Source organism: Triturus cristatus, chromosome 8, assembly GCF_964204655.1.
Source record: "Triturus cristatus chromosome 8, aTriCri1.1, whole genome shotgun sequence".
NCBI lineage: Eukaryota > Metazoa > Chordata > Amphibia > Caudata > Salamandridae > Triturus > Triturus cristatus.
The window spans coordinates 1,532,509,783-1,532,534,238 of record NC_140591.1 but is presented as its reverse complement, the minus strand read 5'-3'; the positions used below and the strand labels follow the sequence as shown (position 1 = coordinate 1,532,534,238).

General features: G+C 48.9%; 1 protein-coding gene across 1 annotated transcript in view; it reads left to right on the top strand.

Moving 5' to 3' along the window:
• The first annotated feature begins 24,056 nt into the window (after positions 1-24,056).
• The window catches only part of LOC146806072 (extracellular calcium-sensing receptor-like), an 89,129-nt gene continuing 88,729 nt past the window's right edge, over positions 24,057-24,456 (top strand). The window contains exon 1 of the mRNA XM_085623855.1: positions 24,057-24,064. Within this exon, the coding sequence (XP_085479981.1) occupies positions 24,057-24,064 (8 nt within the window). The remainder of the gene's footprint in view (positions 24,065-24,456) is intronic.

Genomic DNA, 24,456 nt, shown 5'->3' with positions numbered 1-24,456 from the left:
CCCTCCGTCATACCATGGGAGCATCAGCTTCGCCAGGGCGATACGCGGCCTCCCGTCCCAGAACAGGCGGCGCTGCAAACTCTCCACCTCACGGAAGTAGCGCGCTGGGACGAGGTCCATAGTATTCTGCAAAGCGTACAGGAAACGCGGCAGAGACATCATCTTAAACAATGCCGCCCGGCCGAGCGGCGAAAGCGGCAAGCGCCGCCAGCGCGTGACATCTTCCTTCAGGCGCTGGAGGGGGGGAAGCAAGTTCCGATCATACCGGGCCTCCGGGTCCAGAGTAATGAAGACACCCAGGTACCGAAATCCCCGCGGGGCGATCTGGATCGGACAGCCCCGCGGGAGAATAGGAGCCTCCCCAGAGAGAACATAGACGCACGATTTAGCCCAGTTGATGACAAGGCCGGAGTTACGACCAAATGAATGCAAAACATCAACCAGTACTATCAGTGATTTACGTGGGGAAGCTAGGTACAAGAGGATGTCATCAGCGTATAGGGATAAGCGGTCCTCATACTCGGGGGTCCAACGGAGACCACGGATGGAAGGTTCCAACCGCAGCCACTCCGCCAGGGGCTCCAAGGCAAGCGCAAAAAGGATTGAACTTAGATGTTAATCTTGATTTTTCAATATATAATCCGTCAAGTTACTGCTCCAGCAATCCCCTTGCCTGCGACACTGGTGCCATCAGTGGTAGCAGTGGCCACTTAACACAATTAGATTCCTTTACTCCAAACAATATTGTTTACGTCATTGTGTAATCCAATTGCTATGAAATACGAGATCACAGTATTTTGTTTATGTTTGTGAATCACGTTTACGTATTTCTATGACAGATTGAGATGTAGGAAGTTACTTGACAAAGGCTAACGCCGAAACGCGTCGTCCTTGAGAAAGCTAGCGCACAAATAGAGTTCTTTTGTGCCGTTTCCTGGTGTGCTGTCCCCTTATTCCTGGGATTCATATATATATATATATATATATATATATATATATATATATATATATATATATATTTATTTATATTGCTGGCTTCGTCAGAAACATCCAATTCTTCTCGGTAAGGACGAACGTGGACCCAAAGTTCTTGGAGTTTATTCAAATGACCTGCATCTCCGCCATAACGCGTTTCGTCCCCACCCTGGCCTTGATCACATGACGCGTTGCTTGATGTTTGACCCCTTTTTAAAGTGCTAGTGCATAACATTATGTGTTTAAACAGGTGAATGCTTCATAGACATGGAAAAAATACTAAATAGCATTCACTTTCCTACGAGCGCTACAACAAAAGGTTCACCATGTGCAAATAAGCATATATTTGATTCACTAAATACATAAATGTACTATAAATAAATATAAATACAAATGTAAACATGAGACCTGATTAATGGCATTTAAAATATTTTAAAACATTCAAAAATAAGAATTGCAAAAAGCTAAAAATCCCACTATTAACAACACTATGAACTGGTCATAAATATACCTCGATCTCCATTGCACATTATAAAACAACCCTGTGTAAGGAAAATGTTAAACACAAAGGATTGTCAAGAAAGTGTGACTTTCAAAATAAATAGAAAACACTTGGTAACAATGATAAAATCATTCACATATTGGTGTCAAGATGATCAGCTCTTTGTATGTAAGCTGCTCGTCAAAATTGAGCCCCAGTGGGCTGACAATCACTCCATATATTTTTTAAATCAATGTGTGTTAAAGTGCAAAACATGTCACCCAATTCAACCAATAGGTTCAAAAGTGCTAAGTGCCATAAATTAATGAAGTAGGTAAAAAATCCTATGACTGAGGGGTTTGAAATGTATATATTGAACAGGGAAAGTATTAAAATGTATATACATATGCATTATCGCTTCTGCAGAAAAACGGGCGCTACCACAAACCATAGACTCAATACTCTGATGACCAAACTAGCCCACCATAGGCAAGTGTAAAAATCTTCACTCGCATTGAGCCCTAGAGGTGTCTTAGTGTCGAGCTCTAGTATATACTTCAATTCTAAAAGACAAAGTTTGGCTTCACGATTTACTCCCCTTCTCAGGGGTGGGAATGCAGTCTATAACAAAGTATTGTAGGTATGCTGGATTGCCATCGTGGATCTTCTCAAAATGCCTAGCCACTGGGTAGGCTTGATCCTTATTGGTGATTGCCCTTATGTGCTGGAGTATCCTCTTGTGTGCTGGCAGTTTGGTATTGCCTATGTAGCGTAAGCCACAAGGACACTCCAGCACATATACAGCGTACTCTGTATTACAAGTCAGTCTTTTACTAATAGGTATAGGGTCTGACTTGAATGGACTGGTATAACGTGTCTTGTTTCGTGCAAATTTGCATGCTTTACAAGTTGGGCATTTGATAAATTCTTTGTGTGAGGTGAGTCAGTTGGAAGAGGATCTAAGTTCTGGGCTGTTCTTAATAAGACTGTTGCTCATAACCTTGCTTTTCTAAATGTCAGATCTGTTTTTTTAGGCAAATAATTACCCAAAAATCGGATCACTGCGCACCAGGCTCCAATTTTATATATACTTTTTATATGTATATATATATATCTTTATATTTTTACGTGAAACATACCACCACCCCTTTCTTTTTTTTAATCCGTTAAATTCCCTTTACCTCTTCCCTCCCTTAACCCCAAAAATTATTGTTACCTCCCTTCATCTCTACCCACCACTACACCCTAAATGTACCCATATCTCCCTTTGCTGCACCTCCTTTACCTCCTTTTGTGTTGAATAACATACCAACAGCCTCATGCATCAAGCCAAAATCCAGTCGGTAAAATACCGATTCGCTAATAGCTCCCGGTATTGAGTTAAAAATACCCAATCTCAATGCATCAACCCAAAAGCAAAAATCGCTATTTAAGGAATCCTTAAATAGCGATTCCTTAAATAGCGATAGCATTTAAGGAATCCCAAATTGAGATTCCTTAATTTAAGGAATCTCAATTTGGGATTCCTTAAATGCAATGCATGAAAGTTAAAAAATTAGCGAATTCGCTAATAGGGGGAGCAAATTACCATGAAGATGAACTGCATGGTAATTTGGTAAAAGTTTGAAAAATGCACTTTTGTGCATTTTTCAAAGTTTCATGTTGCGCACACACATGCCCTTAGAGCATGTGTGTGTGCAACATATGTGCTCATATCAATTTCAGGGGTGCAATAGGGTGTCATTTTGACACCCTTGCACCCTTGAAATTGCATGAGCAATTTGCGAGAACCTACTGGTACTCGCTATTTGCTCATGCAATCTCCAATTCATTCCTATGGGCCTGGAGGCCCATAGGAATGCTTGGGATGGCATTCCTTAATTGCTACTCGCAATTTGCTAGTAGCAATTAAGGAAAGTTAAGGAATCGCTATTTGAATAGCGATTCCTACATGCATAGCCTTTTGCTATTCCTTATTAGCGATTCCTTATTTTTCGCTAATAAGGAATCGCAAATGGCATTGTTGATGCATGTGCCCCCAAATGATTTTATTTTAAAAGACATACTTACCTGCGTGTTAAAAGTCAGCATGGAAAAGGTTAAAAATACTTACTTTCACTGAAAAGTCTACTTGGTAAAGGTGCTGCGTAGTAAAGGCTGTGTTGTAAAGGCTGTTTCCCATTTCACACCAATATGAATTCTTTAATGGTATCACTATAAGATGTTGTAAGGGAAGATGTATCTGGGAAACATCAACTTATCAAACATCTTCCTTTCAGCCATATGCTATGTGCTCTTAGTGCGGTTCGAGGGTGCCAATTGGGTGATTTGTAGCACTTGACAAAAAAACCCTATAAAATAAAGAGAATAACACATTAACATTGTTGTGCCCTTTTATCAGCATGTTACTGTCTAATGTTTCATGATTTGTGTTCACAGTTACCACCAGTTTAAATAACCCTGATAATAGTGGATCAGAACAATATCAAGCTTTGATCACTTCTGTAAAACCTACAAACCACTCTCTTGAGATATTTTGGCTCCTATTTCAATACAAGCATGCTTAATTCAAAACCTTGCTTAGTCTTAATTTAACTACAACTGGTAGTATTTCCAAGCAGCACACTGCCTTTTTCCTTGCAGTGCATCTTCCCATTGCCTGTAATTGTTCAATGTAATTCTATTTTAGCCATCTTACCTTATACATTTTTTATTTGCTATTTTTTAGCTCACTTACTCCCCACGGTACTGTGCCTTCTTGTATGGAGGGAGCTTGCATGCATCAGTGAAGCAGGGAGTATGAGGCTATAAGTTTAATTCCTGACTGGTCACTCATGGCAGACAGGTCCTAGCAGAGATTCCAGGGTGAACCTAACACCTATATTGGGTTATATGAGGTTGATGTTGGCCGTGCATGATCATCTAACTGGTGAGGGCAAACACACCAGTTTGCTCTCAGCAGAAGAAGGCAGTGGTAAACCACTTCTATATTTTACAAAGAAAACAAACCACATAGAAAGACAAACTAGAATGATTGTTGAGCTATAAGATGGGCCCCTAAAGGAGGGAGGCACTTAATATGCTACAGAGGAAGAGCAGATGATTCTTCGACCTAACACTGGTATTTATGACATGGGTGGATGAATGTCTTTTGGCCCTGTAGCTGCTGATGCTTCCATGCATGAAAGGAAAACCTGAAAGATAGTATTAAATTGGAACTTGGAATGTGTAAGTATGAACCGAGAAAGACTGGACCTAATAATTAAATGGACAATGTTGGACTTGGCTCTTTCTGCATGGTCATTCCCAGACTTTTTGCCTACACTCCTCCTATTTTTGCTGAATTCATGTTTGTTGGTCTTGGGACTCTGTGCACCACTTTGCCACTGCAAAGTAGTGTTAAAGTGCTTGTGCTCTCGCCTTAAAACATGTCAGATTGGCTTAATCCCAATTGGCATATTTAAATCCCTAGTAAAGTGGCACTACCTGTGCCCAGGGCCTGTAAATTAAATGCTACTTGTGGGCCTGCAGCACTGAGTGTGCCCCCACCTATGTAGCACTTTAAAAATGTCTCAGGCCCGCCATTGCAGCCTGTCTGTGTACAGTTTTAAACTGCCATTTTTACCTGCTAAAGTAAACCTTTTGCCAGGCCTAAACCTTCCTTTTTAATACATACAAGTTGCCCCTAGGTTGGGCCCTGGACAGCCCAGACGGCGGGGTGCAATGTATTTAAAAAGTGGGACATGTGCTTTTATATGTCCTGGTAGTGAAAAACTCTTTACAGTTTTTCACTACTGAAAGGCCTCCTTCTCCCATAGGATGACATTGGAGTTACCTTATTACATTTTGTAATTGCCAAATGGGAACAGGTAAGCAGTTCATGTTTGGTGTCTCTGGAATTGGAATTTAAAATTACAATTCTGAAAATGCCACTTTTAGAAAGTTGGCATTTTCTTGCCTAAGTCATTTGGTACCTGCAGTCTGTCTCTTGATCACATGGTTGGGTGTAGATGACAGTTGGGCTTTGTGTATTCTTCATAGACAGCCACACACAGTGGGAAGATTTAGTGTGACTGAATGGGCTGTCACCGGCATGATGGAAGGGTGGAGCTGGGCCCAGCCCCATTTACACTGGAATAGGCTGTGTCCTGTCTCCAGACATAGGGCTGCTTATCCCCTGTAGTTAGTCTGGAGCCAGGACCAGGAAGGCAGGACACCTGTGCACTTCAAATACATGCCTCTACAAGCTTCTTCCCACTTTAGAGACACAACTGGTTATAAATACTGGACCACAGATACCAACTCTTAAGAGCTGAGCCTCTGGGACATAAAATGCTCCCCAACATGCTGCACCAGCTACTGGTCCCAGCTAAAGTGAGTTCCTGACCCCCCAAGCGGTGCCCCTCAGATCCTAGACCGTTGGTATGACTCAGAGTGCTAAAATCAAGCTTTTGGGCTCTTTAGGGCCGCGACTAGACCCATTCGCTCCGAGATCGCACCGCTTGCATCACAATTCAATGTGAGGCACCGTCAGTCCAACCCCACACACAACAACATCAACCGCTCACCAACCTGAAGCTCCGGCACACACGTCCACGACGCCTGGCCTGTTCTTCACGATACGCGGACAGCCTCCCACTACACTCTCCCTGCTCCTTGCAGCCCCCTACACCATGAAAGGGACCCTTGGGGTTGATTTGAGAAGGTAAATTTCAGTGGGGCTAACCTGGTAAATATAGCTAACCTGTGCTCCATCGCGGTCAACCTAAACTTATGACTTTGACCCGGTCCAGCACAACCAGATATCCCAACTTGGCGCTTTGTGCTTTTTAGCACCATTTTCACCTAAAACGTTAATTAAGAAATCATAACTTTGGTTCTACTGGTTGGATTTTTGTTGTTTTGGTCTTGTTTTATTTATTTAATGATGCTCTGTTTTTCTAAGCTGGTGTGGGATAATATTTGTGTGGTGGTTTTGACTTTATTACTGTTTGAAGTGTTGCACAACTACTTTCCGCATTGCCTCTAAGTTAAGTCTGACTGTTCTGGGCCAAGCTACCAGAGGGTTGAGAACATGTTAATTTGGGGTATGCTAATGCCTCACTCTGACAAGGCCTGTGGTTGATGTTTGAGAAAGGTTTTACCTCCCTCAACCAATAACCCCATTTCTCACAGACCAAATGCAAATTGACATCTTAGGCATTAGTAAATTAAAGTGGACTGAAAATTGACTTTTTAATTTGGAAGAAAACAGTTTTCAATTCAGGATATGAAGAACAGTAGAAAAGGATTTACAGTAAGGGAGGACGTTGTAAATACTGTATTTGGATTTAATGCCATGAATGATAAACATTTATCAACCAATTTCCGGGGACAGCCCATCCACATGTTAATCATCCTAATTGATGCCCAATACAGATGCCAATCGAGAAGACAAACTAGACCTATTTTATGATCACATCTTAGTCTAACTTGAGAGAACACACAAACTGGAAGTGCTTCCACTGGTTGGACATAGGAAAGCCAAGTCAAGTAACACCAAATAAGGCACAATAAATGGACCAGACAGCCTTGGAAGTGGAAATGACTGCGTAGAATGACTTATCCGTTTTTGTCAATCCATTGACCTCATTATTAGCAGCCCATTTTTCAAGCAACCAATAGGACGCCATAACACAAAAACATCACCAAAAGTGGCACATAGAAATCAAATTGACTATATTTTCAGTGTTAGAAGTTGAGAAAGCCCAATTCTAGTTGTGAAGGGCTGGCCTGGAGCAGAATGTGCAATGGATAATTGATTACTTCAAAATTAAGGTCAATCGGAAGAAGGATACAAAGGCCATCCTGCTTTCAAGATGTGATCTGCAAAGCATACCTGCCACACTTAAGTGAAATGTCCAAAACCGATTTGGAGTGCTACATTTGATTGCTAGGGAACTTGCTAGGGAACTTGCTAGAGAACTAGAAGAACCATGACCAGAAATCAAATACACCATCAAGGGTGAATTCCAGAAGGGGCAACTGAAGACTGCAAGCATTGGCAGAGCCAAAAGGCCTCACCTGTGAAACCAATATCTTTTTCCCTTTTTTTGCTAATGGCTGCCACGCAAGAGCATGCATGTTTGGTGGCCATCTTGTAAGGGTTTTTATGATAGCAAAATGAAAATCATTTTAATGTGGTAACTGCTTATGCATTTGACTCACATCATCACTAACTGTGAATCCAAATGTTGCTGTGGGAACGACATGGAATCCACCAGTCACCAGCCCTGTCAGCAGTGTTGACACTTCCAAAACTGTGCTTGGCTCTGAGGAAAAAGATGGGGGAATTGGAACAGAGTTATGAAAGAAGGCACACAAGAGTGACATCTTTGGTTTCAAGTGTCACAGCTTGTCTCGTCAGAGGGAGGGTGTCTTTGACTTTCTGCATTGTTTTTCAAGTCACAGCTTTTTTCATACTAAATAGAACAGAAGAAAACTGTTACTCTTTGCTCTTACATCAACTTGCAATACACTAATTTTTTAGGTCTCGCCTGACCCAGCGCATGCGCTGGTCTGGTGAGACTTATTGAGAGGGCTCCAAAAAGTGCTACCAGGCCAGCCTAGAGCTACAGTGCATGTGTGAACGCGCGCGAGCCGCGCTTTACCGCGATTACTTTCACTTTCGCTTTGATGTTTGCACATGATCGCGATCACTTTCGCGGCCGCAGGGCCGCTTGACATAGCCAATAGGTCTCGCTTTTGGGACCTTATAAGTATTTAGTTATGCAACTGTTGCATGGCTAAACACTTATAAGGTCCCAAAGGCGAGACCTATTGGCTATGTCAATGCTTGTTTCATTTAAATTTAGTTTGTATGAATGGTAACATTCTACAGCAAATGAGTCATACACAAGATTTACTGATGCACTATAGTAAATATTTAACATATCAATGGCACAGTACCTTTATCTTACTAGAGCCAAAAGCAGCATCAAGAAGCTGGTCTTGTTCCTATGTCCTAAAGTAGGTATTAATGCTCCAGATCTTGAGACACTAATCAGAAACTAACTTCACACAGGATTTGCATATAAGGCTGTGAAAGTCCAAGAGAAAATTGTTGCAGCACAACTTTGAGGGCAATTCAAAAAAGTAATATCTAATTTTCTGTATCAATTGCTAACATAAGACCTCTGAAGACAGTGTTGAGAGAGCTTGAATAAATCCAAGGATTCAGGGAAAGTCTTTGAGGTGACATTTCAGAAGGAATTTCAAGAAGCGCAGCATACCAGAAAATTCTGGGAACACGTTCTCGATGTATGGATTGAAAATAATCTCATCAGGAGAGCTAGGGACACAGGTGAAGGAGTTAACCCAGCAGTGCGCACAGGTGATGAGGAGGGCACCAAGCAGAGGTGTTCTCCCATCAACAGAGAGAAAAGCAAAGCACCTGGCCATGCCCTGAAAGTGCCTTTTATAGCCCGTTGGCTCCTTAAATCCTGCATTAGATCCTCGAATCCTGTGATCCTTGAATCCCGCAGTAGAGCCTCGAGTCCCGCTGAAGTCTGCATTCAGAAAGGACTCACAGTCGTAATGTTTGGGGTGCCTGCACGGGGACAAGATTAACTATGCTGGTAAAGGGGTGGGTGAAAACTGGGCAGCACACATGTGACAGTCACAATCCTGGGCAACATGACTCCTGTCACAGCAGTACAGATGGCATCCTGATGGATGATGCCCTGAGCAAGGAGTGGATGGAGTGGTCAACAATGCTGAGGCCCAACATGGATTTCATTGAGGTCTCAGCTGCAACCTGTGGACTGCAGAAAATCTTAATCTTGGAGTAGATCTTTATTTCAATTTGAGTGATTGTTCCAGATGTTCGCTTTGGATGGAAGCGACGGAAAGGAAGAGGATTTAAAATAAATGTTTTGGCCTTTTGCTTTCTCATCATGTCACATCTGCCTTCCGAACAAGAATGGCTGCATGTTCTGTTTATGTGTTTAGATGATGTGCCATCCAGAGCTGTCAAGTGGCACAATAGGATCCAGTCCTACCTTTTTATCCAAATGCTCTTTTTAGGTCGAGCATTCGAGACCTCTTGTATATACTTTAGTATATACTTTAGTATATACTTATATGTGCATGTACTTTGTGGGCTCTGGAGATCAGCTCTGGGACTTGTCTGCTTCCGCTTAGGGGCTTTTTTTCTGTTCAACTGCCTCTATTTAACTGTCTTAATAGAAAACAACCAGCAGAGGTCAGTAAAATATCAGAATTGCTTTCTGCTGAGGGACTTTCTTTTTTATTTTTCTGGCAACTGCCTCTATTTAACTTTCTTGATAGAAAACGACCAGCAGAGGTCAGTAAAATACCAGAATCACTTTAGCATTCTCTAGATTCCAGTCGATAGAAATTGTCTTCTGCAAGCACCCGCAGACAATAATATTTTTTTTAAATCTTGTATTTGCAGGGATATGACCACCGAAGGCCCTGATTTTATATTAAAAACAGAACTTTGGACTATACCGTTTCCCGCTGAAAGGGAATATTTCTCTCCATGTGTTGCCATTCCTGGCGTGTCACGCAGTTTGGTGCCTACTTTCCCTCCATGTTAAAGAACAGTAGATGTTTCACACCCAGGCTAATGTGCTGCATAGCTAAATACATATATGGTCCCAAAGGCAAGACCGATTGCATTGCAAATGCTTGTTGTGTTTGGCTGTTTGTGGCAATGTGTGTATGGTTGTGTGTGTTTTCGTTGTGTGTGTGTGTGAGCAATTTGTGTCTGGCCTTGTTTGAGTGCAATGAAATGTATGTGTTTTATTGTGAGTGTGTAACCAATGTGTTTTTTAATGTGAGATTGTCTGTGAGCCTCATAAATGTGTCTGGTACAGTGGCGGCTCCTCCGTAATGGCAGAGGAGCATGTCCCACTTCAGAATGAAAAATAAAAGGATAATAAAACAATTTTATCATCGTTTTATTTTTCACTGGCAGCTGGTGCTGCCAAGTCTAGAGCTGGGCCCGGCAATCCTCTCTGGGAGGAGGAGTGACGGGCACGTGTAAAGTGCACATGTCGGGTAAACAGACATGCACAGTTAGATTTCGCCACCACAGCTGTATTGCACAGCTGGGTGTAGGAATGGCACCGACTCCCAGTCCCTTAGTGAGCGCCTAACCAGGCCGCTCGGACCATTCCAGGGGAGAGGATGTGGCCTAACAGCTAAGGCGGTTGATCTCAAATCTGGAGAACTGGGTTTGAGTCGCAGCAATGATGCTCAACATCCTGTGATTCTGGGCAAATCACTTAATCTCTCTGTACCTAACAAAAAACAATGTGTCCTTGTGAAACGCAACTGGTGTTTATGTAAAGCGCTCTGATACCTGATACCTTTGGGTCATGTTCGCACTATATAAAACTATGAAAAAAAAATCCAGGCGCTGCTCTCACAGCATGAGAACAGTGTCTGGATTGGGTGGGGAGTCTGGGAATGTGTGCTGGTCCAGGGACTTCCATAAGAGAGGTGCACCGAGGTGGCCAGCAGTGGAAGCAGCAGTGGGAGTAGGGGGGCAAAGTGCCCAATGTTCAGACAAATCTAGACTCCAGCAGGTGAAGGGTCTGCGCACATGGGCGAGGGAGCAACCAGTGCAAACAGGTGAGAAAGGGAGTGCTGCAAAAAGGTTAGAGGAGGTAATATGCCCATATATTAACTGTACTAGGTGCATACATGTGAGCAAGGGGTCTAGGTGCACACCTGTAGGCACATGGAATATAAATAGATGGGAAATGTTTACACACAGGTGAAGAGGCTAGGTACAAATGGCTAGAGAGGTACTGATACATATATGTTTTAGGAGCAATATGTGCACAGGTAAGAAGAGCTAAACACCTCCATATGAGAGGATTTTAGGTGTTCAGTGGTGAAAGGGTACCACATGCACACAGGTGAGAGTGAGGTTACGTGCACACATTGCGACCCAGGAAATCTCAACTTGCTCCGTTTAAGTCTGAGTTGTTGGAGTGGTTCTTTGCAAACAGGCACGAGGGGATGGTTGCAAACAGATGGAAGTAATCTAGATGCATAAAGGGGAGGGGTGTACACACATGAGAGGTGCTTTGTGGATGCAGGTGGTGTGAATAGGTGCATACGGTTAAAGGCGGCAAGGTGGAAATAGGTATAGGTACACACAGGCTAGATGTGGCTTTGTGCACACAGGTAAGAATTCATCCTGTAGGCATACACACAAGATGGAGGTAGCACGTGCACACAGGTGAAATGACAGGGGTGTCCAAAGCAGCTCCAAGAAAGCCAGATCCATGCAGAATGGTTAACAATTCACAAACAGTAAATTGAAATGTAATTAATCTAAATGAAGCTCATTTACAGTCTGTGGCGAGGCTGAAAATCTGGACCTATATTGGATTCTTCTGGGGTAAATAATTCAATTGCTGCAGACAAAGGATAGGAACAGGACATCCAGATCAGTGATTAAACTAAAAGTGCTCATACCAGAATAGGTACCAACATTTCCTGTGCACTTGTGACTGGAGAGTATTAAACGATTTTACATTTTTTGTGAGAAGAGTTTCTGCATTTTTCGTGGGCATATTTATTTGTTCATGGAGCTGGGTAGGAGCATTCCTTGTCCTGACTGGCTCTGATAAGATAAACTTACAACACGTGTGCCACTGAAGGTAAGCCTTTCATGAATAATTATTGCCTTAAGAGCCAGCAGGGGCATGTTGAGAAATGCATGGGTGTCTACTGAAGAGTCTGCCTGGAAATTTGAGGCTCTATTTTGGTCTTTGAGCCTATGTCTAGGCACATTATAGTTGTGGCTAGGCAACTTGGGGTTGTGCTTAGTATAGGATGGATGAGCCATAGTTTTAGGACTACTTCTTAGCATTTGAAGCTATGTTGAAGAAGACGCGGACTGTAGCTGGCCTGTGATAGCCGTTCCCGCGGGTCTATGATCAGGGCTTTCTGTGGTTTTACGTATTCTAGTAAACAGTACACTTTTATTTTTCATTAGCACTTATTGTTGGTATTTTAATTTCAGTGATGTCACTTTTGTTACCGCCACCCGAGTCTATGATTTGAATAACATCATTTCCTGTGATGCCACCAGGATCAAAGGTAACATGGTCTTACTTCCTGTATTGTCATTAGGTCAATGAGAATGCAATATTTCCATGTGTAGCAGGGATTTCTTGGAAATACATACATGTTACATACAAACCAAACCAAATTGTGTGCCAACCTAAAGAACTGTAACTCTCTTTAGAGAGTGTATGTGTAAGGGTTAGTGCCTAGATAACTAATATTTTAATGGTGAAGCTCGGTAACAACATCTGCGAGATAGCTCTTTTATTTTAGGTGCAGATTCACATTAGTAATACTACCAAAATAAAAGAAACACTTCAAAAAAGAATCCATTCTCCATTGCAAAGGAGTCCTGGTAATGGTTAGTACTACAAGGCTATCCGGCCTCGCATAGAACAAGCCTGAAATGATGGAGGAAGCAGAATTGGGTACAGTTGCCTGTCTTTAGAGTCCATCTCTAAGCCTTGTTCATGCTTTGAAGTGTAGATATAAGATGATACACAAGAATTCGACATTCCCTCTCCATAGAGAATCTATCGGGAGAAAGGTATATAGAGACACGATAATTTTGGAGGGGCAGACATGGAGACCGATTGATGGAGGGGATATGCTGGAGTGCCATTATATGACTACAGGTCCTATCGTTTTCTGAGATATGCAAGGACAGCGACATGGATTTGCAAAAAATAGTTAGGGAAATTATTAGCAGCTCAGACAATATAATAACCTTGAGGCTGGTAACTCCTATATATAGATGTTTTGGTAGGAATTGAACTAATCTAATAGGGAAAGGAGGGATGTGTAATGTAAAATGCTTTGGGTTTTCCTTATGTTCATTTTGTTTTACATAATGACTGCTGAGATTAACTTCTTAATGACCATAATTCTGATACATAAGATTTATGTGCTAACTGTATAAATAAATTAGTCACCAGTCACCAGTGGGTAGGTATTGTTAGGACCTAGTTTCCATAAGAAAAACATTTTTTGTTTTGATAATTGCCATTTGGCAAACCTTCAAAAAAAGTTCAAAACTAGTGGGCTAGTCGCTTCAGCTGCTATCTGGAAAGTTCAGGGGTGATATGTCATGCGGGCCCAAGAAAAAGGGGGGTCCTAAAACACTTTTTCCCCCATGCAATTTCCCATAGGGATTTTAGACACAACTACAGCCAGCACAGCTGAACGGAATTACTCCAAATTTGTCAGAAAGCTAGATCTTGGTTCAGAAAGAGTGCCTTTTTGTAATTTGATATAAATCTGATCAATAGTTTTGGAGTTATTAATGAAAAAAGATTTATGTATATCTAGAGATGTGGATCGATTCCGGATCCACGTGCCCTAATTGGCTGGCCGCAACCTGAGTGAAAAGTTGCAGCTGCCATTTTGTCAATCAGGACGTAGTTCCTGGGGGGGAAGAATTGTAAATAGTATATAAGGTCTCAGAATAAAGGTATTTTGACACCATGGGACTGATAGTGGGGTCTGTGAGGGACCAATCATGGGCAAGAAATTGTCTAAAAATGTTTTGGGGGGGGCGCACGAGGATCAGCGGATCCACCGCGGTTCTCAGCACGGGCCCACCATGTGAATACACGACAGATCCAAATCCCATTTTTTTTTAAATGACCCACTCACACACACTCACACATCCACTTACATCCACCCACACACACATCCATATAGCCACTCACACACCCACTTAGAGACCCAGAACACCACTCACACACAAACATACACACCCATGCAACAACTCACACACCTGTACAGCCACTCACACACCCTCTCTGAGACCCACAAAACCACTCACATACCCACCCACAGACCCACACAGCCATCATACATGCATCACACACTCACTCACACACCCACTTACACACCCACACATACACTCATACACCTGCTCACGTTTTATCTGTATTGAGCTTTAGTCAGCTCTGTTTCATCCAGTTTGCTACATTAGACATGCAGGTGATGAAGTTGGTCCTGGTGGTGTTGTTTTTGTCTGTGAGGGAGAGGTTGAGCTGGGTGTTGTCTGCGTAGGATAAGTATTGATTCTGTGAGATCTTATAATGTGGGTGAGTATTGTCATGTAGACGTTGAAGTGGGAAGGGATCAGCTATGATCCTTGAGATACTCTGCAGATGAGGTTCTTGAGTTTCGAAGTGTAGGGCGGGAGTCTGATTTAATGGGTCCTGTTGGAGAGAAAGGAGGCCAGCCAACTCAGGGCTGGACCATGTATTCTGAAGTTGTGGAGTCTTGCGATGAGGGTGCTGAGGGAGACTGTGGAAGGCTGCAGAGATGTCGTGCAGAGGTTTTTTCCTTTGTCCATGATGGTCCGGAGGTCATCAGTTCATGTAATGAAAGCCAGCTCCAAGCTGTGGTTACTGCATGTTAGAAAAGGTAGACGGACCGGGAGGGTCGGCCGGGGTCAGGAGGAGAGGTCTCCGGGGAGAGCCGTCTCCAGCGATCGTACAGACAAGTAACTTCCCCCCCACAGACAGATATCACACACGGATAAGGTTCAGTGTTCTTTATAAGCACTTATTTAAGGTACGGTTAAATGGTACAAGGAGGTCTGGACTCAGGGGTCCCCTCGATTAGAGTCTCGCAAGGTAGGGAAGGGGGTAGCGGGACAGTCTATTTACCAATCAGGTAGTTCGGATGCGATGATGATGAGCTCACAATCCTCGAGCTTGGTGGTTAGGTGGTATGGGCCGCGGCAGCGCCAGCAGGTCCCGGTGTGGATGGTCGATACAACGGGCCGCGGCAGCGCCAGCAGGTCCCAGGAAGATGACTGTTGCAGAAGGCCGCGGCAGCGCCAGCAGGTCCCGGTGAGGATGGTCGTTACAACGGGCCGCGGCAGCGCCAGCAGGTCCCAGGAAGATGAATGTTGCAGAAGGCCGCGGCAGCGCCAGCAGGCAAGACGATGGTTCACAAGAGCGGGCTACGGCAGCGCCAGTAGACCGTCAGGGTTGAGTTCACTCGGTGTCTCTCGACTCCAGGATACAACTGCCTTCCTGCTCTGGAGCTGCCTCAGTTATAGGGCTGGTGCCCTTTGATGTCCGGACCCTCGCACTGGGAGGTCGGAGGGTCCGGGATGAAGGTGTCCAGACACCCAGCAGGGGGTGGAGCCAGTGCCTGGGGGAGCTGGGGGCGATCGGCACCTGGCGGGGGAGAGCCCTTGACACTTCGGTCTCCCATTGACCTGCCAAGTGGTCCGCTCACCTCCTGGGTGGATGGTGGTGCCGGGATGTCGGGGCCGGCCAGGCCCGGGGTTAGGGTCGAGGGGAGGCCATGCGGCCGCGTGGTGCAGGGCCCAAGATGGCGGCTCGACCCGGCCGGGAGAGCCGGTGGGGTTGGACCCCGGGATGAGTAGGGGTCCGAGGGCAGAGGGTCCGGTGGGAGACGGAGTACAGGTGCTTGTCGCGGGGAAATGCCAGGTGGGCCGGAGTTCGGGCCCTGTCGAGCGGGGAGGGAGCGAGCCGTCTGTGAGGCCTGTCCAACATGCGTCCCCCCCAGCTGAAGGCGGGGAGAGTCACCCATCTCCTTGGGGACTCTCTTCGTCGAGGCGGAAAAAGCGGGACAGGCCATCCGCGTTGGCGTGGTCTTGGCCTGGTCGGTGCTCCACAGTGAAGTCCATTCCCTGCAGGGAAATGGACCAGCGCAAGAGTTTTGGGTTCTCCCCCCGCATCTGCATCAGCCATTGCAGGGGTCGATGGTCGGTTTGTACCCGGAAGTGGGTACCGAAGAGATAGGGCCGGAGCTTTTTGAGGGCCCACACTACTGCAAATGCCTCCCTCTCGATGGTGCTCCAACGCTGTTCTCGGGCCAGGAGACGTCGACTGATGAAGGCCACCGGCTGGTCATGACCTTCGGGGTTCAACTGAGAGAGGACGGCTCCGATGCCGTGGTCGGAGGCGTCGGTCTGCACCACAAATTCCCGACTGTAATCGGGGGCCTGGAGCACCGGGGCGGTGCACAGGGCGGCCTTCAGCTCCTCGAAGGCAGCTTGACAATCAGGAGTCCAGTTGACCCGCTTCGGCTGGTTCTTGGATGTGAGACCCGTGAGGGGCCCCACGATGCTGCCGTAGTCCTTCACGAACCGCCGGTAGTAGCCGGTGAGCCCCAAGAAGGCTCGGACCTCGGTCTGGGTGACGGGGGGCTGCCAGGACTGGATGGCAGCAATCTTAAGTTGTAGTGGGGCCACCAGCCCGCTCCCCACTTGGTGCCCAAGGTAGGTCACAGACCCTTGGCCAATCTGGCACTTGCCGGCCTTAATGGTGAGGCCGGCCCGCTGGAGGGCTTGTAGGACCTCTTGGAGGTGATGGAGGTGGTCGGACCAGTGGTGGCTGTATACAGCGATATCGTCCAGGTAGGCAGCGCTGAATTCTTCAAGCCCCGCCAAGACCTGGTTCACAAGGCGTTGGAACGTGGCGGGGGCATTCTTCATGCCAAAGGGCATGACCTTAAATTGATAGTGGCCATCGGGGGTAGAGAAGGCTGACCGTTCCTGAGCCCTGGGTGTGAGGCCGATCTGCCAGTAGCCCGCCGTTAGGTCGAAGATACTAAGGTAGCGGGCGGCCCCCAGCCGGTCGATCAGCTCGTCTGCTCGGGGGATGGGATGAGCGTCGGTCCGGGTGACAGCGTTCAAGCCCCGGTAGTCGACGCAGAATCTCAGTTCAGGGGCGGAGCCGGGGGCAGCGGCCTTGGGAACTAATACGACCGGACTGGCCCAGGGACTGTCCGAGGGCTCGATGACCCCGATCGTGAGCATCTTGGCCACTTCCTCCTGTATGCAGGCCCGTACCCGATCTGGTACGCGGTAGGCCCGGTGCCGGACAGGGGGACTGTCCCCGGTGTCTACGTCGTGCAAACACCAGGGGGTGACCCCGGGGGTGAGGGAGAACAGGGCAGCGAACTGCAGCAGGAGGTCCCGGCAGTCCTGGCGTTGCTCCAAAGTGAGGGCGTCAGAGAGCCGGACCCCGTCCACGGAGCCGTCCTTCTCCTGAGTCTTCAGGAGATCCGGGAGGGGCTCGGAGTCTTCTTCTGTGCCACTGTCCGTAGCCATCAAGAGGCTTAGTTCGGAGCGCACAAAGTGCGGTTTGAGCCGGTTGGTGTGGAGGACCCGAAGGGGGTTCCGGGAGGACCCCATGTCGATGAGGTAAGTGACGGGGCTTTTGCGCTCGACCACTTTGAAGGGCCCCGTCCACTTATCTTGCAGGGCACATGGTTCGGTGGGGGACATCACCCATACTTGCTGCCCAGGTTCGAATTCAACGGAGGAGGCATTGTGATCATACCACCTCTTCATGTCCTCCTGGCTGGCCTCGAGGTTCGCCTTGGCCATCTCCCTGAAGCGCCGGGTCTGGTTTCGTAAGGCCAGGATGTATTTGAAGACGTCTGGAGGGGTCGTTAGGGGGGCCATCTCCCAACCTTCCTTGACTAGGCTGAGGGGCCCTCGCACAGGGTGTCCGTATAGGAGTTCAAAGGGGCTAAAACCGAGGGACTTCTGGGGAACTTCCCAGTAGGCGAAGAGAAGGCACGGGAGCAGTACATCCCACTGGCGACGGAGAGGCTCTTCCAATCCCCCAATCATCCCTTTGAGAGTGCGGTTAAAACGCTCCACCAGTCCGTTCCCTTGGGGGTGATAGGGGGTCGTGAATCTGTAGGTGACCCCGCATTGTTGCCAGAGGGACTTCATGTATTTTGATATGAAATTCGTACCTCGGTCGCTGACGACTTCTCGGGGGAAGCCTACTCGGGAGAACATCCCCATCAGGGCCCGGCCAACCACTGGAGCGGTCACTGTCCGTAGGGGCACCGCCTCGGGGTAGCGGGTGGCATGGTCCACTAGTACCAAGATGAACCTGTGTCCTTGTGCCGTGCGGGGGTCCAGAGGTCCCACAATGTCTATCCCCACCCTCTCGAACGGGGTGGTGACCACCGGGAAGGGTTGTAGAGGGGCCTTCAGCTTCCGGCCACTCTTCCCGCTGGCTTGGCATGTGGGGCACGATCGGCAGTGGTTCAGGACGTCATTCCTCATTTTCGGCCAGAAAAAGTGGGTCACCAGGCGACTGTACGTTTTATCCTGGCCCAGGTGTCCAGCCAGGGGGACATCGTGGGCTAGGTTGAGCAGAAAGTCTCGGAAGCGGAGCGGTACCACCAGAACTCGACCGGCCCCTAGCTCGGCGATTCTTTGCTCGCTGTAGAGCAGGTCGTTATCCCAGTAGACCCAGTGGGTTCCGGTGGTGTCCCCGGCGTTTTGGGCGCTGGCTTGCTGGCGGAGTCCCTCGAGGGAGGGACAGGTCTTTTGTTCCTGGCGGAACTGTTCTTGGGTGGGCCCCCCTTCTTGCCGCCACTGAGCCAGATCCGGAAGGTCCTGGGGTTGCGCGTCTTCTTCGGTAGTCGGGTCCGGGAGGTCGGACTCGCCGTTATCCTCTACGGGGGCAACCGGGGGCGGAGGTGCCGGCCATTCGGTTTCCTCTGCTCGGGGGGTGGCACGGGCGGCCATGGATCGGGTGGTTATGCAAGCCCAGTCCGGGAGGCCCAGCATCCCCAAGTGCTCTCTTCTCTCGACGGTGGCCCACGGGGAACTCTCGAGGTCATTCCCCAGGAGGCAGTCCACGGGGGCATCGTCCCGGACCGTCACCTTCAGTAGGCCGGAGACCCCTCCCCATTCAAACGGGACGCAGGCCATCTTACACATGCTTTCAGAGTTGTCTGCCGAGCGGACGGGGCAGAGAATGTTCGGCAGGATCTGCTCGGGCTTCACCAGGTGACAGCGGACGGCCGTCACGCTGGCGCCGGTGTCACGCAAGGCCTCGGCTCTCTGTCCATTAATGGTCACCCACTGACCGTATTTTCTGGTGTTGGCGGGTAGGGGAGCCCGCGGAACCATGTCTCTTCCCCCTAAGCATGCCAGGACCATGGCGGCCGGTTCCCACCCTTGCTGGTCCGGCTCATACTCCTCGGGTCCCTCCGATGACTGCTCTTCCCCCAGGGCAGCGGCAGCTACCTGGCGGGGCTTGGGTGTTTGGTTTAGCGGGCAGTTCGGATCGTTGGCGTAGTGGCCTAGTCGCTGGCACCGGTGGCACGTGACGTTGGCTCGGTACCCAGGTCGCAACGGGGGGTTGCCCCGGCCGGCCGAAGGCGGGGTGCTGGCCACGGGTGTTGCTGGTAAGGCGTCTCTCCCTCGCCCCTGGCCCCCTCCTCCTCCCCGAGGACGGTGCTGGCCTTGGTTGCTTCTGTTCTGGTCGTGTGGCCCCTTCCGGCCCACTCGGGTGCTTTCCCACCGGTCAGCTTCGGCGGCGAGCTGCCGGGGGTCAGTCAGCTTACTGTCGAGTAGGTGCTGCCTGAGCTCGACGAAACAGTTGTTTGACAGGTGCTCCCATACCATAAGGTTGAAGAGTTGTTCGTAGGTGGTGACCTGACTTCCCTTGATCCACCCCTCGAAGGCCCGGCTGAAATAGTTCACGTATTCCACCCAAGTTGTACCTGGGATCCGGGTGCAATCTCTGAACCTCTGGCGGTACATCTCGGGCGTGAGGCCGTAGCGGGTGAGGAGGGCAGCCTTCATATGGTCGTAGGACGACATTTGGTGATCGGGGAGCTGCAGCAGGGCATCGCGACCCTCGTTGATAAATCTCCCCCAAAGTCCGGCCCCCCAGTCACTCCGGTCGATCCGGTGGGAGGTCATTGCGATCTCATAGGCTTTAAACCACTGTTGTATGTCGTCTTCTCGGACATACTCGCGGACAACGTCCTTGGGGATATGAACTTTTTTCTCAATTGGCCCCGGGGTGTGTGGTCGCTCAGGCACCCCCAGTTCTTTATTCTGTTTCCGAAGTTCTATCTCCGCTAGTTGGCGCTCGTGCTCGAGCGTTATTTTTTTCTCCTCCAGCTCTCTCTGTCTCTGCTTCTCTTCTCGTTCATCTCGAAGCAGCATGTGCTCGAGGTTGAGTTTCTGTTCAGCTAACTTGAGCTCCCCATCCATTTTGAGTCGTGCCATCTCTAATTCGTGTAGTCTGACTCTGTCTCTTTCTCGGATCTCCTCCTGTGAGGGGCCCGTTCCCCGCTCCTCGGGAGCCGTGGCGTTCCCCTCTGGTGTGATGCTGTTTTGGTCTGGTGTGACGCTGCTTTGGTCGGAGGGTCCTGCGACCCCAGTTTCTGTCCACGATTCAAGGGCGCGCTTCAGATCATCCTTGGTGCTCAGGCCGGTGGTAGCAATGCCAAGTTCTATGCAGAATTGTCTCAGTTCGCGGTGGTTGTATTCTTCTAATTTTTCCATTTGGAACTTCTCGGTGGAGCTGCTATCTTTGGTCGACATCGTGCTTTGTCGTGGGGTGAGCTACTCTCTGTACGATTACGCGTTGATTCGGATCGCGCCGCTGGCCACCAATGTTAGAAAAGGTAGACGGACCGGGAGGGTCGGCCGGGGTCAGGAGGAGAGGTCTCCGGGGAGAGCCGTCTCCAGCGATCGTACAGACAAGTAACTTCCCCCCCACAGACAGATATCACACACGGATAAGGTTCAGTGTTCTTTATAAGCACTTATTTAAGGTACGGTTAAATGGTACAAGGAGGTCTGGACTCAGGGGTCCCCTCGATTAGAGTCTCGCAAGGTAGGGAAGGGGGTAGCGGGACAGTCTATTTACCAATCAGGTAGTTCGGATGCGATGATGATGAGCTCACAATCCTCGAGCTTGGTGGTTAGGTGGTATGGGCCGCGGCAGCGCCAGCAGGTCCCGGTGTGGATGGTCGATACAACGGGCCGCGGCAGCGCCAGCAGGTCCCCGGAAGATATACGGTCCACGGCAGCGCCAGCAGGTCCCGGTGAGGATGGTCGTTACAACGGGCCGCGGCAGCGCCAGCAGGTCCCAGGAAGATGACTGTTGCAGAAGGCCGCGGCAGCGCCAGCAGGTCCCGGTGAGGATGGTCGTTACAACGGGCCGCGGCAGCGCCAGCAGGTCCCAGGAAGATGAATGTTGCAGAAGGCCGCGGCAGCGCCAGCAGGCAAGACGATGGTTCACAAGAGCGGGCTACGGCAGCGCCAGTAGACCGTCAGGGTTGAGTTCACTCGGTGTCTCTCGACTCCAGGATACAACTGCCTTCCTGCTCCGGAGCTGCCTCAGTTATAGGGCTGGTGCCCTTTGATGTCCGGACCCTCGCACTGGGAGGTCGGAGGGTCCGGGATGAAGGTGTCCAGACACCCAGCAGGGGGTGGAGCCAGTGCCTGGGGGAGCTGGGGGCGATCGGCACCTGGCGGGGGAGAGCCCTTGACACTTCGGTCTCCCATTGACCTGCCAAGTGGTCCGCTCACCTCCTGGGTGGATGGTGGTGCCGGGATGTCGGGGCCGGCCAGGCCCGGGGTTAGGGTCGAGGGGAGGCCATGCGGCCGCGTGGTGCAGGGCCCAAGATGGCGGCTCGACCCGGCCGGGAGAGCCGGTGGGGTTGGACCCCGGGATGAGTAGGGGTCCGAGGGCAGAGGGTCCGGTGGGAGACGGAGTACAGGTGCTTGTCGCGGGGAAATGCCAGGTGGGCCGGAGTTCGGGCCCTGTCGAGCGGGGAGGGAGTGAGCCGTCTGTGAGGCCTGTCCAACACTGCAGAATCCGGACTGAGAGATGTCTAGCAGGTGGTGTTGTTCAAGATTGTTTGAGAATTGTTTGTTGATCGCTTTCTCCACAACTTTGGATGGGAAGGGCAGGAGTGAGATGGGTCTGTAGTTGCTGTGCTCTTTTGGGTCTGCTGTAGGTTTTTTCAGGAGAGCTGTGATTTTTGCATGTTTCCAGTTGTCCAGGAAGCTTCCACTTTGGATTGAGGATCAGCACCTGCGCGCCATGAGTGGTACTTTACCTGAGAATACTTTTTTGGCAGCCTACGCAGCAACCCCACACATATACCTACTCCCTGCTGACGAGAGGCAACTACCTCGAAACACGTGTCCAGGGATGGCTAACGCGACACTTACTTTCACTTAAAACTTTGGCACAGGCGTATTCGCCGACGCTACTTCATGGACCACAATGCCTTGCGGTAACACGCTGGTAGGACGAGCAGAGAGTGCCAATCGGACTTTCACTTTGGATTGAGGTGTTGATGATGATGGTGAGGTGGGAGCTGATCAGAGTTCCTCCTAGGGTGAAGATATGGTGGGGGCAGGGGTCGGTGAGGGCCCCAGAGTGGATAGTTGTCATGATTTTGGTGGTGTCTTCCAGTTTGTGATTTGGTGGTCTGATTTGGAGGTGGTGGGCAGGTGACTGATGGGTTCTTGTGTCTTTTGTTGGGGATCAAAGTTGGTGCAGATGTTGAGGATTTTGTTGTGGAAGAAATTGAGACGTTGTCGCAGCGTTCTTGTGAAAGATTGATGGAGTTGGTGGCGGCTCTGGGGTTGGTAAATTCTTTGACAATGTTGAAAAGTTATTTGTAGTTGTTTGAGCTATTTTCCAGTTTGAGAGCTAGGGGTGTTTTTCTTGCCTCGTTGAGTTGGGTGTGATATTTCCTGAGCAGAGACTTGTAAATATTTCTTGCGTTGACATCCAGACAGGTTCTCCATGTTCTGTCCAGCTGAATGCAGAGTTGCTTGGCGTTGCTAAGGTCTTTGGGGTATGAACTGGCTCGTGAGTTAGTTCTTGAGTGTCTGACAATTTTCAGGGGGACAGGGTGTCTGCGCTGGTAGTGATCCAGTGGTTGAAGGCTTTGATGTCGACATGCAGGTCGCCGATGAGTTTTGGTTGGTGGGCGATGAGGGTGTTGCTCCAGTCTGTGTCTGAGGTTGTTGGCAGTCTTAGCAGAGGGGGGTTTACAGTGCATAGTTGAAGAAGTGGACAATGTAGTGGTCTCTCCAGGTGAGCGGAGTGAAGTGTCTGAACTTGACCTTATTGATGACTGTGAAAATGCAGTCAAGGGTGTGTCCTGTAGGCCCTGGAAGCTCAGGGTGAGTCCTAGGATCTCGAGGCTCTCGAGTAGGGCATTTGAGTTGGGATCATTTTGGTCACCTAGATGGAAGTTGAGGTCATCTAGTAAGATGAACTAGTTTGAGCTGATGGCAACGGTGGTGATGAAGTCTGTGAGGAGGTTTCTGAAGGTGGTGTGTGGTCCGGGTCGTCAGCATGCTAGGGTGTCTTTGATAGAGGTGTGATTACCAGTCTGAAGTCGGAAGTGTATGTATTCCATGAATGTTGTGTCCTTGTCGGTGGATGTGATGCAGGTGATGGAGTCCTTGTCTATGATGGTGAGTCTTTCTCCTGGTTTGTTTGGTCTGTCCTGGAGGGAGACATTGCACCCGGGTGGAATGGCTGTGGCGATGGTGGGTGTCGATGTGGGATTTAGCCAGGTGTCTGTCAGGAAGATGTCCAAGGAGTGTGCCTCAATGGTGTCCCAAATCTCGGTGGAATGTTTGCTGAGAGATCTGGTGTTGAGGAGCATGCATGCCAGATGGGGTGAGGTGTGAAGCTCGTGGGGAGTGTGTATTGGTGCAGGTGAAACAGAGCGAGTGCATGAAAAAGGTCCTACCATGGTGAGGTACAGAAGCAGCTGATGTGGCGGCGTCTGGTGTTGAGTGAATGCAGGCTAGAGGCTGAATATTGGTGGCGTTTGGTGGGACCAGGTTCATTGCTGCTGGGGGTGATCCAGGCATTGACGGGTGCAGATGGGCTTGCCTTTGATGCGCCTTTGGTGCGCCAGCATTGAGGTCGCACAGCAACCGCCAGGAAGTGGGTCTTGGGGTGGGAGCATGGAAGTGGAGGGCAAGCCTAAGGAAGAGTGGGGTGCATGAGGGGGGAGAAGGCACACAATGGAGATGTAGGAAAGGAGCGGGGAAGGCGGGAAAGGGTGGGTGCTGGGAAAGCGTGGGAGTGACGGGCACAAAGTGAGAGAGTGGAAAGTAGAAAAACTGGTGCAAAGTGGCAGAAAGA